Source organism: Apodemus sylvaticus, chromosome 10 (genome assembly GCF_947179515.1).
Source record: "Apodemus sylvaticus chromosome 10, mApoSyl1.1, whole genome shotgun sequence".
Taxonomy (NCBI): domain Eukaryota; kingdom Metazoa; phylum Chordata; class Mammalia; order Rodentia; family Muridae; genus Apodemus; species Apodemus sylvaticus.
The window spans coordinates 63,904,160-63,919,526 of NC_067481.1; the positions used below are offsets into that span (position 1 = coordinate 63,904,160).

The 15,367-nt window shown below is 43.2% G+C and overlaps 1 protein-coding gene across 1 annotated transcript in view; it reads right to left on the minus strand.

Annotated features, from left to right (window-relative positions):
* The window catches only part of Gid4 (GID complex subunit 4 homolog), a 25,926-nt gene continuing 10,559 nt past the window's right edge, over positions 1–15,367 (minus strand). Inside the window, exons 3-6 of the mRNA XM_052194003.1 lie at positions 11,606–11,713; positions 7,978–8,079; positions 5,708–5,838; positions 1–3,241 (exon numbers count right to left, since the gene is read on the minus strand). Of these exons, the coding sequence (XP_052049963.1) occupies positions 3,178–3,241; positions 5,708–5,838; positions 7,978–8,079; positions 11,606–11,713 (405 nt within the window). The 3' untranslated portion in view covers positions 1–3,177. The remainder of the gene's footprint in view (positions 3,242–5,707; positions 5,839–7,977; positions 8,080–11,605; positions 11,714–15,367) is intronic.

Below are 15,367 nucleotides of genomic sequence, written 5' to 3' on the forward strand. Positions count from 1 at the left end.
TTGAACACACACTGCTTAAATACCTTTATTGTTTTTTTTTTCAAAAATTATTTAGACATTGATAGCTCTGCAAAATAATTCTCCCATTGCAAATCTTCAAACCCTTTCCACAGGTCTTCCATAAAGAAACAAAATATTCTTACTTTGCGCCCATTGAACTCTAATTTTTAAAAAACATTTAAGATTCAAAATCAAGTATTTTTCTTTCCCAGAACTTGTTAGTAATTTTAAACCACAATGTAACATACTTAATGGCATTTCTTTTTAAAAATTAGCTTATCAGTGACTATTATATGAGGAAAGAAATCCATTCAAGGCCTTTAAAGGAATATAAATTCCCTGCTTCTGAAAGCAAAAGACATTGAGAAACCCCTTTGTTCCACTGGAGTCTGACTCCAACACTGCTAACAGGGCCAGTATACCAACTGACTGTCTACTTAATATTAGGCATTGTCTACTTACTTTTGGACTGCAGCTGAAATGCTAGGCAATCTTAAAGGAGATAGATGGGTAGATGAGTAAAGCAGGGAATGAGAGGTCCACAGCAGTGGAGCCTTCTGAGTGGAGGGTAAGGTAAGACCAGTCCCGGCCTGGGGGCTGGCTTGTTGGAGTAGAGAACAGTAGGAAATTTGCAGTCTGCACTTATTTTTCAATGTTAGATACAAGTGTCAGTCAAAGATATTGCACACAGTACCAGAGCATGTAAACCACCGAGACAGCTGGAGAAAGACCTACCAATGGAGACAAGACCCCAGAAGTCCTTCAGGGACAGAAAAGGAAGAGAAGTCACTGCCCACCAGGTAGGGGTTACTAAGAAGTGGAACGTGTTTATTCCTGCCCAGTGCTCAGGGGTAGACTTCTAAGCAGCAAGTTTTCAGGTGGGTCTGAAGGCTGTGAAAGGCATCCTTCCTTCAGCTTTCTTAGAGCTGGAACACTTCCCTAGCTAAGGAAGAACAAAAAGCAGGGCGTGGTGGTTCACACCTTTAATCCTAGTACTCATAGTCTGGTAGATCTCAGTGAGTTCAAGGTCAGCCTGGTCTACATAGAGAGCTCCAGACCAGCCAGAGTTACCGTGAGACCCTGACGACAGAGATCCAAGGAGAAAAGGGGTGTGTGGGGAAGTCCCTAAGCTACAGCCTGGCCTGCCCCGTTTACAAGGGAAGCTGCTCACTGATGTGCTACTTGAGCTACACGAAAGCCCCAGCTTCAGGGTGATGCCATCTACTGCTGAATGATACCTGCACAGAACACAAGGGTTGAGTGGCATGGTGGAGAGGAAGCCAGAGGGTGCTGCAGGGAAAAGCCAGCAGTCAGTCTCTGCCCCCTTCACTCTTCAGTGTTGTCCCTCAGTTTAATTGAAACCACGGTGTCCCATGGTGTAAACCAAGTGTTTCTGATCCGAGCTGGTCATCTGATATTCAGGTGAACTTTGGTCTCAGATGAAGGTTCACCTCACATTGACCCCTACTCCTGGGCTCAGACTTCTGAGGAGCTGGGACTACAGGTGTACTGCCATACCCAGGTTGCTTTTCAAGGGTAAGGAACCATTGATCCAGCTCTCGAAAATGGATGTTTATTATTTTCTTCTAAGTCTTGGGATGATTTATTTTTATGGTTTCTGAGCCTCAGCTTTACTGAATGGTAAGTCTTGGGGCTATGAATATCGCAAGCACCTGCTGGTTCCTTTCCCCACTTCTGCTCCCTTAAGGCTCCCGCAGATATTCAGTATTAGTAACACAGCACAATACAAGAACAACCAACCTGCTACCCCTTGGTGTTCCTTTTTCCAGCACTGGGAATGAAGGCAAGGTCCACATAGGTGACAGGCTAGTGCTTGATCAGCCGCACTCCCAGCCCTGAGGCTGTGTGTGTTTTAAAGCTTTTTTCCTCATATTTGGACCTGTAAACCCCCAGAATTCCCCAAGGTCCTGACCATATTGTGGACTACAACCAATGCCAACCTATTAAGCTTTTTAAACATTTAGAAAAACCAAACCAAACCAAACCAAACCACTCCCCTCCCTCACACTTTGGCACATGAGCCCCAAGTTATTTGAGCGCATTTCTTCCTGCCCACGCCACGCCAACATTTCAGTCATCCTTTCCGGAGAATGGACGCCCCCTCTGCCTTTGGAAAAGGTTGTCATGACACACTGAAGTTTTGAGTAGCAAAAGGAGGAGGCGCAAACGCTCAGGTGGCCCGGAAACAGTTCTTGTGTTTAGCACTGTAATTTAAGCAATGCTGCAGAACTTTTGTACCAGGTTGACTTGTTTTAAAACTGCTGGTTGATTAAATATACATATAGACATAGATATAAAAGTCACTAAGTCAACATTTGCTGTTTTCAATGTGAAAACGATAAATGTAATTCGGAATAATTGTGCATTTGCCATAGGGTCCTTGTTAAAGGTACCATAAAAATAATAATTTTGTAATAAAAAATTCTTTTATTTTAGTATTGCCCTCAAGTTCAGAAGTTTGGAGCAAATGTACTGAGAAAGCAGTTTGGGATCTACTCCCACCAGGGATCTGGAAGCCTTAAAATTAGTGATCCCCAAAGCAGGCCCAGAAAACCCAACAGCCATGTGCTAGTCTTGCATTGTTAACACACAGGGCCCCAGGAGACATCACCTGGAATCAAAGGTCGATGAGGCCCCCCAAGGCCCCCATCTCATCTCATTGGTGGTAGATTCTGGGCCCAGACAGCTCCTCACATAGAGCTCTGGGGCACAAGATGCTGGGCTCTGCCTTTCCTTGGGCTACCAAACAAGCACTGGGAAGGAGTAGGGCCTGGGTGGAGACACTGAGCACCAAGGCTAAGGTGACCCAGGAGCTGACCTTCCACTTGGCTAGAGGCAGGCCGAGGAAAGATGGCATTTCAGTGATGCAGAAGTTAGCTGTGCAGGAAGGAAAGTGCATTTAAAGTTGTTCAGAAACAGATGGTGACCACAATGCCACTGAGAGGAAGGAGGGTAGGAGGCGGACAGCTCCCTCTGCCTGCCTGAAGGTTGGCCATGCTCCTTGGATCCTGTAGGTTAACATTCATGCTTTCTGATGAAGTCTGCTTGTGAAGAAACAGGAACACACCTCTCCTGGTTCTGGCAGGTACATAATTTCCTTGGCAAAGCTCTTTGTTGCCAAGTTCAGTTTTATTTGGCCACTGTTCTGAACCACTGTCACCGGAACTCATAGATGGGTGCACTGTGTTCAGGAACATGGGTCAGGTTGAGGGACTGATACCTGTAACAGAAAAGAGACAGAATAGAAGAGTTTTCTTAGGTATCCTGAACAAAGGAGGCTGGAGAACTCTAGGTAGAGTCCCTGCCAATTATACTGAAATTGAGGTGCTAAACCATTTCCAGTAATATAAAGATAAGGTCTTACTATGCAGCTGTAGCTGTAGCCGGCCTGGAATTCTCCATGGGGACCAGGCTGGCCGCAGGCTCACTGTGATCCCTCTGCTCTGTCTCTTGAGTGCTCAGATTAAACATATGTGCCATCAAGATTCAGTTTTTCTTTTTATTTTATGCGTGTACGTGCGTGCATGTGTGTGTGTGTACCATGCGTGTGCTTGATGCCTGTGGAGGATAAAAGAGGGCATAAGATCCTCTGGAACTGGGATTACAGATGAGGAGCCACCATGTGATGCTGGTGCTAAACCTAAGTCCTCAGGAAGAACGGTGAGTGCTTTTAACTGCTGAGCCATCTCTCTAGAACCCCCCCCCCCCATTTTGTTATATATTTTTTTAAATGGGGTACCACTGTGCATCCCAGGCTGGTCCCAAACTCCTGGGACCAAGCAATCACCTGTCTCAGCTTCCCAAGTAGCTGGAAATACAGGAGTAGACCACTGTGTTTGGCTTTTGCTAACTCGTTTTACCTAACTAGTTCCCTCTGTCCCTTTTTTGTTGTTCCACCTGTACCATGCCTGAGAACTGCTATTACAAAACAATTGTAATACAGTTCACAAAAATAGGGCCCTAAGGCTGGGCACAGTGACCCAAGCTTTTTTTTTTTTTTTTTTTTTTTTTTTTTTTTGAAACAGAGTTTCTCTGTGTAGCCCTGACTGTCCTAGAGACTTAACCTTTTATCCTACCACATGAGAGACAGAAGCAGGTACATCTCTCTAAGTCTGAGGCCAGCCTAGTCTACATAGAGTTCTACGTCAGCCAGGGGTACACAGTGAGAGCCTGTCGGAAACAACCAAATCCTGTGTCAAGCCTGGAGTACAGGTCTGTAACACGAGCAGCCAGGGGGCCAGAGGCAGGAGAACCACAAGTTCCTGGCCACTTCAGTTCACGGTCCCCACAGTAAGCTATGAATACAAACAAACAAGCAAGCCTAACTCAGTCCCTAGGTTCACAAAACAAGCAAAACTAAAGAACAAAGAATTTGAATTGATGTAGGCTAGGGTCATTCACAAGTAAGCAAAGAACAAAAACCAAAACAATAAAAACTGAAAGAAAATAGTGTCCCATTTTATTTTTTGAAAACATTTAACTTTTACTTTTGTGTGAGTGTGTGAATTTATATGTACTACATATGTGTGGGTACTTGGAAGGAAAACAACATTAGATTCACTGGATCTGGAGTTACAGGCAGCCTGTAAGCTGCCATATGACTGCTGAGATCTAAATCTGGGTCTTTTAGAAGAGCATGAAACTCTCCTTACTGCTGAGCAGTCTCTCCACCCCACAGTGTTCTATTCCAGAGAACAAACCAACTTGTATAGCGAACCTTCAAGGTACGAGAAGGAAACAAGAGAGTCCCCTTGGGGGAAAAAGAACCAGCTTGAGGTTGCTTCCTGTCCCTAGCATTGGAGGAACATAAGGTAGGAAGGTGAACTCTCATGGCCTCTCATTCATCAGACCAAGATCAAGTGCATGAGAGGCAGTGCCAGCAGGTAACTGAAAAGTCACATTGTCTGTAAGAGATTACATTAGACTTACTGGTGAATTTATGAGGAATATATATGAAATGATCAAGATTGAAGTAATCATTCCTGAAAATGCAACACTGTTTGAAAGTATATCCTGGGTGCTGCTTAGTGCTAGGACACTTATTTACTTAGCATGTGCAAGGTCTTGGGTTGCATCCCACATAACAAGCGTGAGGTTCTACCTCTAGTGTGTAAGAGTGTGTTTATGTGTCTATGTGAGTCTGCCTGTCTGTCTCTCTCTCACACAAACACATACACACACATACATATACTCAGAGAGAGAGAGAGAGAGAGAGAGAGAGAGAGAGAGATATGGGGCTGGCAAGATAGATGACTCAGTTTAAGAACCCTTGTTGGTCTTGCAGAAGGTCCAGATCTGGTTCTCAGCACCCACATGGTGGCTCATAACCATTCATAACTCTAGTTCCTGGGGATCCAATGTCCTCTTTCATCTCTTTAGGCACCAGGTACACATGTGATATGCATATATACATATAGAGAAAAACATGCATACACATCAAATGAAAAGTCTAAAAATTTTTACAATATTTAGAAATGATATCTTTACATAATATCCACTTTTCAGTTCACTCTATACATAGGAAAGAGTCCCTGTTCAATGTGAAATCATCTAAACGACCTCAGCACACACATAGAGTCATAGAGTATGAGATTTGGACAGAGGTAGACTGGGAGAATCTCCTTTCAGATGTGACAGCTGGAGTTGAGGCCAATGTCTGCAGTAGCACTGGCCACAAGATCCTTACCATTCTGAACTCCGATGGTAGTAGTAGCCCTCTATGGAGGCTGCTGACTTCTGAAAGCAGATGTAATAGAAGCCAGCAAAGGAAGCACCGCTGATGTCTTTGATTGTGTGGTCCGGGACTAGGAACTGTTCCTGCACACAGATAAGGGGCCAGTCAGACCTTCCCTTTCAGTAAGACGCCAGAGAGTTCTAAAGACTGCTAGAAACAAAACAAAATAAAAACAAAAGCCTCCAAACAAAACAAAAAGACTGTGACCACATGGTCCTATTCAGCTGCTAGGCTTCTGCCTGGTTGATAGTGGTGTTCATTGCTACTACAGTCTCCTACACACTGTGGTGAGCCCACAGGAACGTAGCTTGGGACCTAATAGACCCGATCAATACTACTTTCCTGCCTACTTGCCTACCCGCCTACCTCTTGGAGGTCATTGACAGAGAAAAGCCTAGAAAGAATAAAGTTCAGTTCTGGTTACCAGGAACTGGCACTGGGTGGTTTTGATTACCTCTACTGCTGAGGTAATCACATCTGTTTGAGTCTCTTGTCATTCTGAATTAAGAGTCCCCATGACACCTCACCAAAGTCACAGAAACAGCACCATTTGTGCCACAAAGACAGGCAATCTGCCATCTAAACTGGCAACAACCAGTGAAAGGCTATGTCCTTGTTCACATTCTTTGGGAGATGGAGTCAGAGCCCCAGGGCTTCAGGTGAACCAAAATCCCATGTGTGTTACTCTAAGAGAAATTGTCTGGAGACAAACCCACTGCTTTAACAAACTGTTTTAATTTACTTTTTGCCTGTGCTTTTTTTTTTTTAAAGATTTATTTATTTTATGTATATGAGTACACCACTGCTCTCTTCAGACACACCAGAAGAGGGCATCGGATCCCATTACAGATAGTTGTGAGCGTGGCTGCAGGGAATTGAACTGAGGACCTCTGGAAGAGTTGGTGCTCTTAACCACTGAGTCATCTTTCCAGCCCTTTATTTACTTTTCAATGCTGGGATGAAATTCACAACTTTATGCTAGACAAATACTCTACCATAAACACTCTCAATCCCTCTCCAGTTTTGTTTTTAAGTAATTAATTAATTAATTAATTAACTTATTTATGAATTGTTTTTTGTTTTTTGTTTTTCGAGACAGGGTTTCTCTGTGTAACCCTGGCTGTCCTGGAACCCTCTCTGTAGACCAGGATTGTTTTTTTAAATGGACATTCTTTTCTGCCTTTTTCAACCTTCAAATATCACTTTAAAGTTTAATTTAGGGCAGAGGTCTAGCTTAGTAGTAGAACATTTGCCTAGCATGTGCAAACCCCGAGTTACTTCCTCAGCACAGGAAAAAATAATAATCTAAAGATCAGAGCAGGTGCTTTAAAGGGTTTGTTGGCATGTTTCCCACTGTAGAGCAGGCTGGGGAAGGAGGCTCAGCAGCTGCTGGATAGCAGAGTGAGCTTACATACAGTGGATGGCAGAGGGGGCTGGAGAGGAAAGCTCATTGTGTGCTACCTAGTGACTGTCTAGTGAGGAAATGATAGCCCACATCCCAAATGATCCCACAAAGCACAGACAGCACAGCACGCACATGGCCTCTTTAGCTGTCTGATTTTATGAACACTGTAATATGTCATATTCAAGTAGCTTTCTTTCTCCTTTATTTACCAGATAATGGGGACCAGAGGTGGTCAGGTGTTCCCAGAGTTCTTTCACAAACTTGTGACATGGACTTGCACTCATGTGGTTGCAGAGAGCATACTGCCATAGTGAGAGGCATAGGACTCTCAGGCCAAGGCCAAGCCACCGAAACCCTAGAGGGAGCTGCGGGCTCACACTCCATCCCTGGGCCCACAGTTTCAGAGCAGTGGGAAACAGAAGCGCCAGTGGAGGACATTTAAGGCCCTGGTAGGAACAGGGTGCAGTGATGACTAAAGCTCAAGCAAAGTTCCCCTGCGTCCCCACAATATTTGGAAAACGCACCCTGGAGGCTCACAGGATTCTTGGGTGAAGAGAGGATACTGGTCAGCAGTGCCTACTGGCATAAATATGCCTGCTGCCCACTAAACAGCATAACCAGTTTACTGAGGTATGCACTGCGGCTACCACACAACTGCTGCTTACAAGTATGTAGGGACCCTGTCATAAAGACACTGTGATAAGCAACAGCATGGAGGGTCCCTGTGGGGAGGGTGTAACCTGCAAGAGAAGTGTGGGTGGGTGCTCTAGCATCTGGCACATGGGAGTTTGAGGAGGTGGTCTGGGCAGAATCTTACCTTCCATCTCATGAAGACATAATCCCCATTTTTCAGTTCTTCATAATCAAAGTCATCTGAATTAAATGATTTTGCATACTGATAAAAAGCCAGAAACTTGCCCTAAAAACAACAGAAAGAAGAGTCTCAGTGATTCATACAAGAAAAGGTGGATGTCTGAGCTCATGAAATCTTGAGAGGACAGCTAGGAGGACAAAGCACTACTTGATTGTGTGCCCAGTAAACACAGTCAGTGGATAAGGTCTAAAGGGTGAGAAGGGGCACAGTTCTAGAATACACTATCAGGATACATAAAGTGAAAATGGATTAGTGGAATTTTAGCAAAGAAATACAGAGTGGCACTGGGCATGGTGGCACACACATTTAACCCCAAAACTCAGGAAGCAGAAACCTCTGAGCTCAAGGGCTACCTTGTCTACATAGTTCCAGGACAGTCAGAAGTACATAACGAGACACTGTCTCAAACACAACAAAACAAAAATACAGAGGGGGCAAAGACAGTCAAGGTGAGTCCCAGCACTGGCAAGGCTGGAGACAAGAGACTCAAGAGCAGAGCGTTACATTCAACTACACAGGGGAATCAAAGCTAGCCTAGACTACATATCTTACAAAACAAAATGGGGCTGGACAGGTAGTATGTACCTTTTCTTTTTTCTTTTTTAGGTTTTTCAAGTCAGGGTTCCTCTGTGTAGCCCTGGCTGGCTTGGAACTCAGAAAACCGCCTGCCTCTGCCTTCCAAGTGCTGGGTTAAAGGCATGGGCCACTGAGCCTGGCTGGTAGTATATACTTTTAATTCTAGTATACTTGGGAGGCAGAGTCAGGAGGATCTCTGAGTTCAAGATTAGCTTGGTCTGCATAGCAAGTTCTAGACTAGCCAAGGCTACAGAGAAGTCCTGTCTTACCCAAACAAAAGACAAACACAAACAAAAGGACTGAGGAGATGTCTCAGTTGGTAAAGTACCAGCTGTGTAAGCACAAGGACCTTGAGTTTGGATCCCTATTGCCCACATAAAGGCCAGGAAAGGTGTGTACATCTACAATGCTAGAGCTGCTCTCAGTTTAGAGAAACTGCCTCAAAAAATGTGCAAGACTATAGAGGAAGATATCTGGTGTTGACCTCTGGCTCTATGTACATGAGGCTGGTGCCAGATATTCAGGTAGCATCTGGAAAGGATTAATATATGCATGCCCTAAAAAAAGAAAAGAAAGGAAAGGAAAAGAAAAAGAATCAGGTGGCACATGCTTTTAATCCCAGTACTCAGGAGGCAGAGACAGGAGGATCTCTATGAGTCTGAGGCCAGCCTGGTCTACAGTATGAGTTCCAAGACAGTCAGGGTTACACAGAAAGAACCTGTCTCAAAAAAAAAAACAACAAACCACATAACCAACCAACAAAACAAATAAACAAACAAAACAACAACAACAAAGGGGTTTTATTTTTGTAAAAAGACCAAACCAAACAAAACCAAAATATTTAACCCAAACCAAAAAGTCCCCTAAAAGTCTGTAGTCATCTCTTGGTCCAGGCAGTGGATGGATTCCAGGACTCTGTTCAGACACCCAAATCCCCAGATACTGTATTTCTCAGATGATATGGTTGATGAATATGAGATCTGTACACATTATACTTCTACACACTCTCAACTGTCTCTAAAAAACTAGAATAAAGTGGAGATGCTCATCAACAACTGTACTGTACAGAAAAAAGTGAAAATAAAAATAGTTTGTATAGCTGAGTAGAGACACATTTTCTCTTTTAAAGGCAAGGTCTCAGAATAGCCCTGTCTGGTCTGGAACTCACTATGTAGACCAGACTGGCCTCAAATGCACATAGATCTGCCAGTTTCTGCCTCTGGGTGTTGAGACCAAAAGCATATGTTTCCACTCAGCAATATTGTTTTTAAGTTTTATTTTATGTATATAAGTGTTTTTCCGGCATGTATGTAAGTGCACCATGTGTATGCCAAGGAGGCTAGAAGAGGTGTCCTAGCCCCTGCACTCGGGAGTTACAGACAGTTGTAAGTGGCCACATTGTGCTGGGAACCAAACCTGAGTCCTTTGGAAGAGCAGTAAGTGCCCTTAACTGCTGAGCCATCTCCTTAGTCTGAGACAGAATATGTTTTACTAGCATTTTTTTGTACTAAAAGGAGAATCAATGAGTTACTTTCCCCAAACATTTTCAATCTATAATCAGTTGAATATACAAAATGCAAACTTAGATACAAAAGGACTCAAAAGAGGGAGAAATGAAGTTTGTAGCTACCTTAGTGCTATGAATTATCATTACACATTTTCTATCTAATATTTCTAAATAAGTACATACTTTGTAAAAAAAAATAAAATAAAAGGCCAATAGTAAAAGTTTAATATGCACAGGAATCAAAGTACTATAATATAGTTTGATATGTTAAGTCATAAATATTGTTATAAGGATATAAAGCATATGGAACCCTGACTTGATGACCACAACCCTAGCTTTAAGTGCTATTAAGGTAAATCTGAAGGTACACCAGGAAAGTGGTAGCACATGTAGTTATTCTACACCATAAACTCAAGGTAAACATAGTAAGACCTTTTCTCAAACCAGAAACCAGCAGAGTAGCCAGGCAGTGGTGGCGCTCGCCTTTAATCCCAGCACTTGAGAGGCGGAGGCAGGCGGATTTCTGAGTTTGAGGCCAGCCTGGTCTACAGAGTGAGTTCCAGGACTGCCAGGGCTATACAGAGAAACCCTGTCTTGAAAACAACAACAAACAAACAAACAAACAAACAAACAAACAAACAAACAAAAAACCAGAAACCAGCAGAGCATGGTGGCTTACACCTGTTATACAGCACTTGGGAGGCAGAGGTAAGAGAATCACTGAGATCTTCAAGCCAATCTGTGTTACAAAGCAAGATCCTATCTCAAAACAAACAAACAAACAAACAATCACACACACACACACACACACACACACACACACACACACACACACACACACTCCTTCCCACCTCACCACTAAGTCAAAGGCTGGTATGATAGGACAAAAAAACAAAAATGTGAAGATAAAAGATTTGGGTAAAGGCTGAAATATAAACCAGGGAAAAGACTCCAGGGCTGTAATTCTGAGTTATTTTGACATACTCAGTGTTAGGGAATGAGTCACTCAGTACTCCCGAGTGCTGTATAACACTGCACATGTGAGCACTAAAGACTGGAATCAGAATTTCTCAGGGGTGTCTGGATAGAGCAGGTTAGGCATGCCCCGAGTCTAGTAGGATAAACAGAAAGACGCAATGCACTTGCTGGGGTTCATCAACCACAGCTCCACTGCAGGCCATGAGCGGCATCTGCTACCTGCTACACGGGGTTCCACACTGAGCTGACTAGAATGGAACAGTAGATAGATAAAAGATGGGAAGAACAGGGGAGATTGCCTGGGTTCTAACAGCCACACAAAGCTGTGAGGAACTGAAGGATTGTTCTTATTACCTGATATTTAAGAAAAGGATTGATAGACCTGGGGCAACTGTGACTCATGTAGGAATAGGTTCTGACTAACTCCTGCTGGGGACAAGGCCCTGGGTCCAGGCCTGTCAGATCTCTAGATGTCTTCTACTGCCCAGGTCAGAGCACAGCCTTACTCACCCAGTGTTTCCGATCCACGTCTTCATCTGCATCCCACTTCCGAGTTAAGAAAGGGTGTTTTTTGCTTATTATTTCTCCTTCAAAGAAGGTTGTAAGGGTCGGATATTCCTACAGCAAAAGCAACAAGACATTAACCGTGCATTTCTGTTTTGTTTGTTTGTTTGTTTGTTTGTAGTATGCCTGGATATAATAAACCCAGGGCTCCACACATGCTGAGTGATTTCCCTCTTGGTAAGCTCCACAGAGACACTGAATGAGCATTTTACCTTGGTCCTGGTAATGGAACCTAGGATTTGCTCTTTTGCTTCCTGCTTATTTTTACCTCTCAGGGGTAACCAATCTTGCTATACTTTTTTCTAATACTTTGACAAGATCAACACACCAAAACTACTGTTAGAGCCACTGATCTGCCAACAGGCTATGGACATAAACCTGAATGTAGCTGCTTAGATAGTGAAGGGGCTCTAGGGTTTTGGATACTTTGCCAGAGCAAAGAACTTCTCTTTGACCTCGCTTGCTATGTTCTGGTCTCTTATGGGTGTTGTCTACTACAACTCTGAATTCTCTACTGTCAACGCAGAGCATAAGTTATGCTGTTTTCTGGAGTGCACCCCATAAAAGGCTTCAGAGTTGGTATTCAAAGCTGACTCTCCCTTGATCTTGGGCCAACCTTTCACACATCTTCAAGCTCCCTTGCCCCTCACTTATACCTTTTTTTGGGGGTTTTTTTTTTTTCAAGACAGGGTTTCTCTATGTAGCCCTGGCTGTCCTGGAACTCACTCTGTAGACCAGGCTGGCCTCGAACTCAGAAATCCACCTGCCTCTGCCTCCCAAGTGCTGGGATTAAAGGCATGCACCACCACTGCCCAGCGGCTGGCCATGGATTTACAGAGATCAGCATGTTTCTTGTTCCCAAGGGTTAGAATTAAAGGCGTGTGTCACAATACCTGGCTTTATATCTATTCTTGAAGTTTCTAGGACTAGAAACATCTTTGAAAGAAATGTCTCAGATATGCTAGAAAGACATTTAATTCTGTCACATGGATTAAGAACAATTTATATAAGGAAAAATATGCAAACCATGAATGCAATGCAAAAATCACAACTATTCATAAAGATGCTACCTCAAATGTTGAGCTATTATAGTTGTTAAGGTAAAAAGGTGAGAGTGAGAGGTGGCTCAGCAGTCGAGCATGTGCTGCTCCACCAGAGATCCAGGCTCCACTGCCAGCACCCATGGTGGCTCACAACTGCACGTAACTCCAGACCCAGGGAATCTGGTTGATGCCTTCTTCTGGCCCTGTGCACATGTGGTGCACAGACATATATGTAGGAAAAACACCCATATACTTTGAATAGATAAAAAATTAAAATAGACCCATACTGATAGCTTTTTCACTTCTCTAAGACCCTCTTGAACAATACTGCCCAGACCTGTGACTCAGGGGACACACTGAGGAGGCCTGCTGTGACACCACTATCAATGAGTACATTTATTATTAATTTGCAGTCTTGCATGGACTCCAGGACCTGGTGTGCACAACAGACAAGTGTTCTACCACTGAGCTACACCCAGAGTCTGTTCCTTCTCTTTGTATGTATGTGCATGTGCATGTGTATGGGTGTGGAGGCCGGAGGCTGACAACTTGACATCGGGTGTCCTCCTTTGCAGCTCTTGACAGTTTCTTTTGAGATGGGGCTGACCAGCTGGTAGAGAGAATGGCAGCGAGTCCCAGGGATCTGTTAGTTTCCATCCTGGATGAACTAGGGTTACAGACATGCATGATCACCTTTGTTTTTTAAACACAGGTGCTGGGGATCTGAGTTCAGGTCCTTAGCAGGCATTTTACCTACAGAATCACCTATCCAGCTTCACATCACATCCATCCCATTTCATTTCTTAACAGTGAATTAAAAAATATATAAATCTAACATCCTCCCAAACCTGAAACTCCTACACTGAGAGTGCTGGGCTGGGTTTCTCATACAGATATGCATAGAACAGACTGAAGAAATGAGATGGGAGATTTTCCTACATGGAAATCTAATTTAAGTTAAAAACTACACTAATCCATCTTTGGCAAGGACCATATAAGCCAAAACGTCCATAGGATTTTAAAGGTTACGTACCTCTTAAGATTTATTTATATTTTATGTGTATGAGATATCTGTGTGTCACATGTATGCCTTGTACTTGCAGAGGCTAGAATAAGGTGCTGGATCTTCTGGAATTGGAGTTAAGGATAGTTGTGAGCTGCATGTGGGAGCTAGGAACCAAACCCCAGTCCTCTGAAGATCAGCTAATGCTTTTAACCATTGAGCCATTTCTCTAGCATCTTCCATATTTCATTTATTTTATTCATTTTTAAGACAGGGTCTTATTGTATAGCTCTAGCTGGCCTGGAACTCACCAGTCTAGAATTGAACTCAAACAGATCTGCTTGCCTCTGCTTCTCAGGGGTTGAGATTAAAAATGGGCACCATCATATCTGGCCTCCATGTATTTTAAACAGGAAGTTAAGATTATATTGTTTCTGAATTTTGAGCTTTAATATCATCTCAGAATCCCCACCTGTCTTAGTGTTCTATTGCAACAGTACTGAAGGTCATGGTCAAGCAGTTCTAATAGCTACGATATTTTAAAAGGCCAGACGACTAGCAACTGGGGATCCTTTAGAGAGCCAGGCACACACAAGATAAAGCATACTACAATGCTGTCCTGACTTCTTAAACACTTTAGGAGCATGTGAAGGTAACTATAATGCATTCCCCAAAATACCATAAATGACAATGAATTGGATCCATCTTGGTCAGAAGTCACCAAAAAGATTATTTCTTAGGGAAGGCATAGGAACCCTGAGCATTTGTCCATAAAGCCAAATTTAGGATAACTTAGAGAAATAAAATAAGAAAAACAAAACAAAACAAATATGCATACATACTCTCACTCACTCACAAGCCAGAAACAGCACCAGAAGGAAGGGTATTAGGAAGAGGAGATGGGGAGGGAGACCAGGCAGGTGCAGGTTGTAGCTGCTAAGCTCCTTCATCAGTCCTGATTCTAAGCTAACTCCAAACAGGCCCAAGACAGGTACTTCAGGCAGATATGTCTTCTCAGGGCTTATGTTATTTGGCCAACAGGTCGACAAGTACTCAGTTAAGAGTGACATACATTTTTCTCATTTATCAGTTTCATGAATTTGGGTGGTGTGGTCTGCATCCCTGTTTCCAACCTCAGTCTGACTAATGAGTGAAGGGTCTCACTATATTCTCTCCTTCAAAGCTGGGCTCCCAGACACCCTCCATGCTGTTGTTCCCTACTGGTGGCTAGCTCAGCAATGCAAAGATAGCACAATTTAGCACAATTTGATTCTTATTCTTTACAAGTCTGATTGCTTCAGTTCAAAATAGCACCTAAACATTAAAGCTCTGCTTTGCTAGTGAATGTGTGTCAAATAACCTTAAATTTAACATTTAACACTTCACACTACATACACAAAACTGCAACTATTATAAACAGATCACTTATGTAGTTTAATCCAAATAAACTATGTGCCAATATATTACTACTACTACTACTACTACTACTTTGCTTTTTTTCAAGACAGGGTTTCTCTATGTAGGCCTGACTGTCCTAGAACTCACTCTATAGATTAGGCTAGTTGCAGATTCAGAGAGATCCACCTATCTCTGCTTCCCACATGCTGGGATGAAAGGTGTGCACCACCACTGCCCAGCCAACTGATACTTTAATAGTTATGA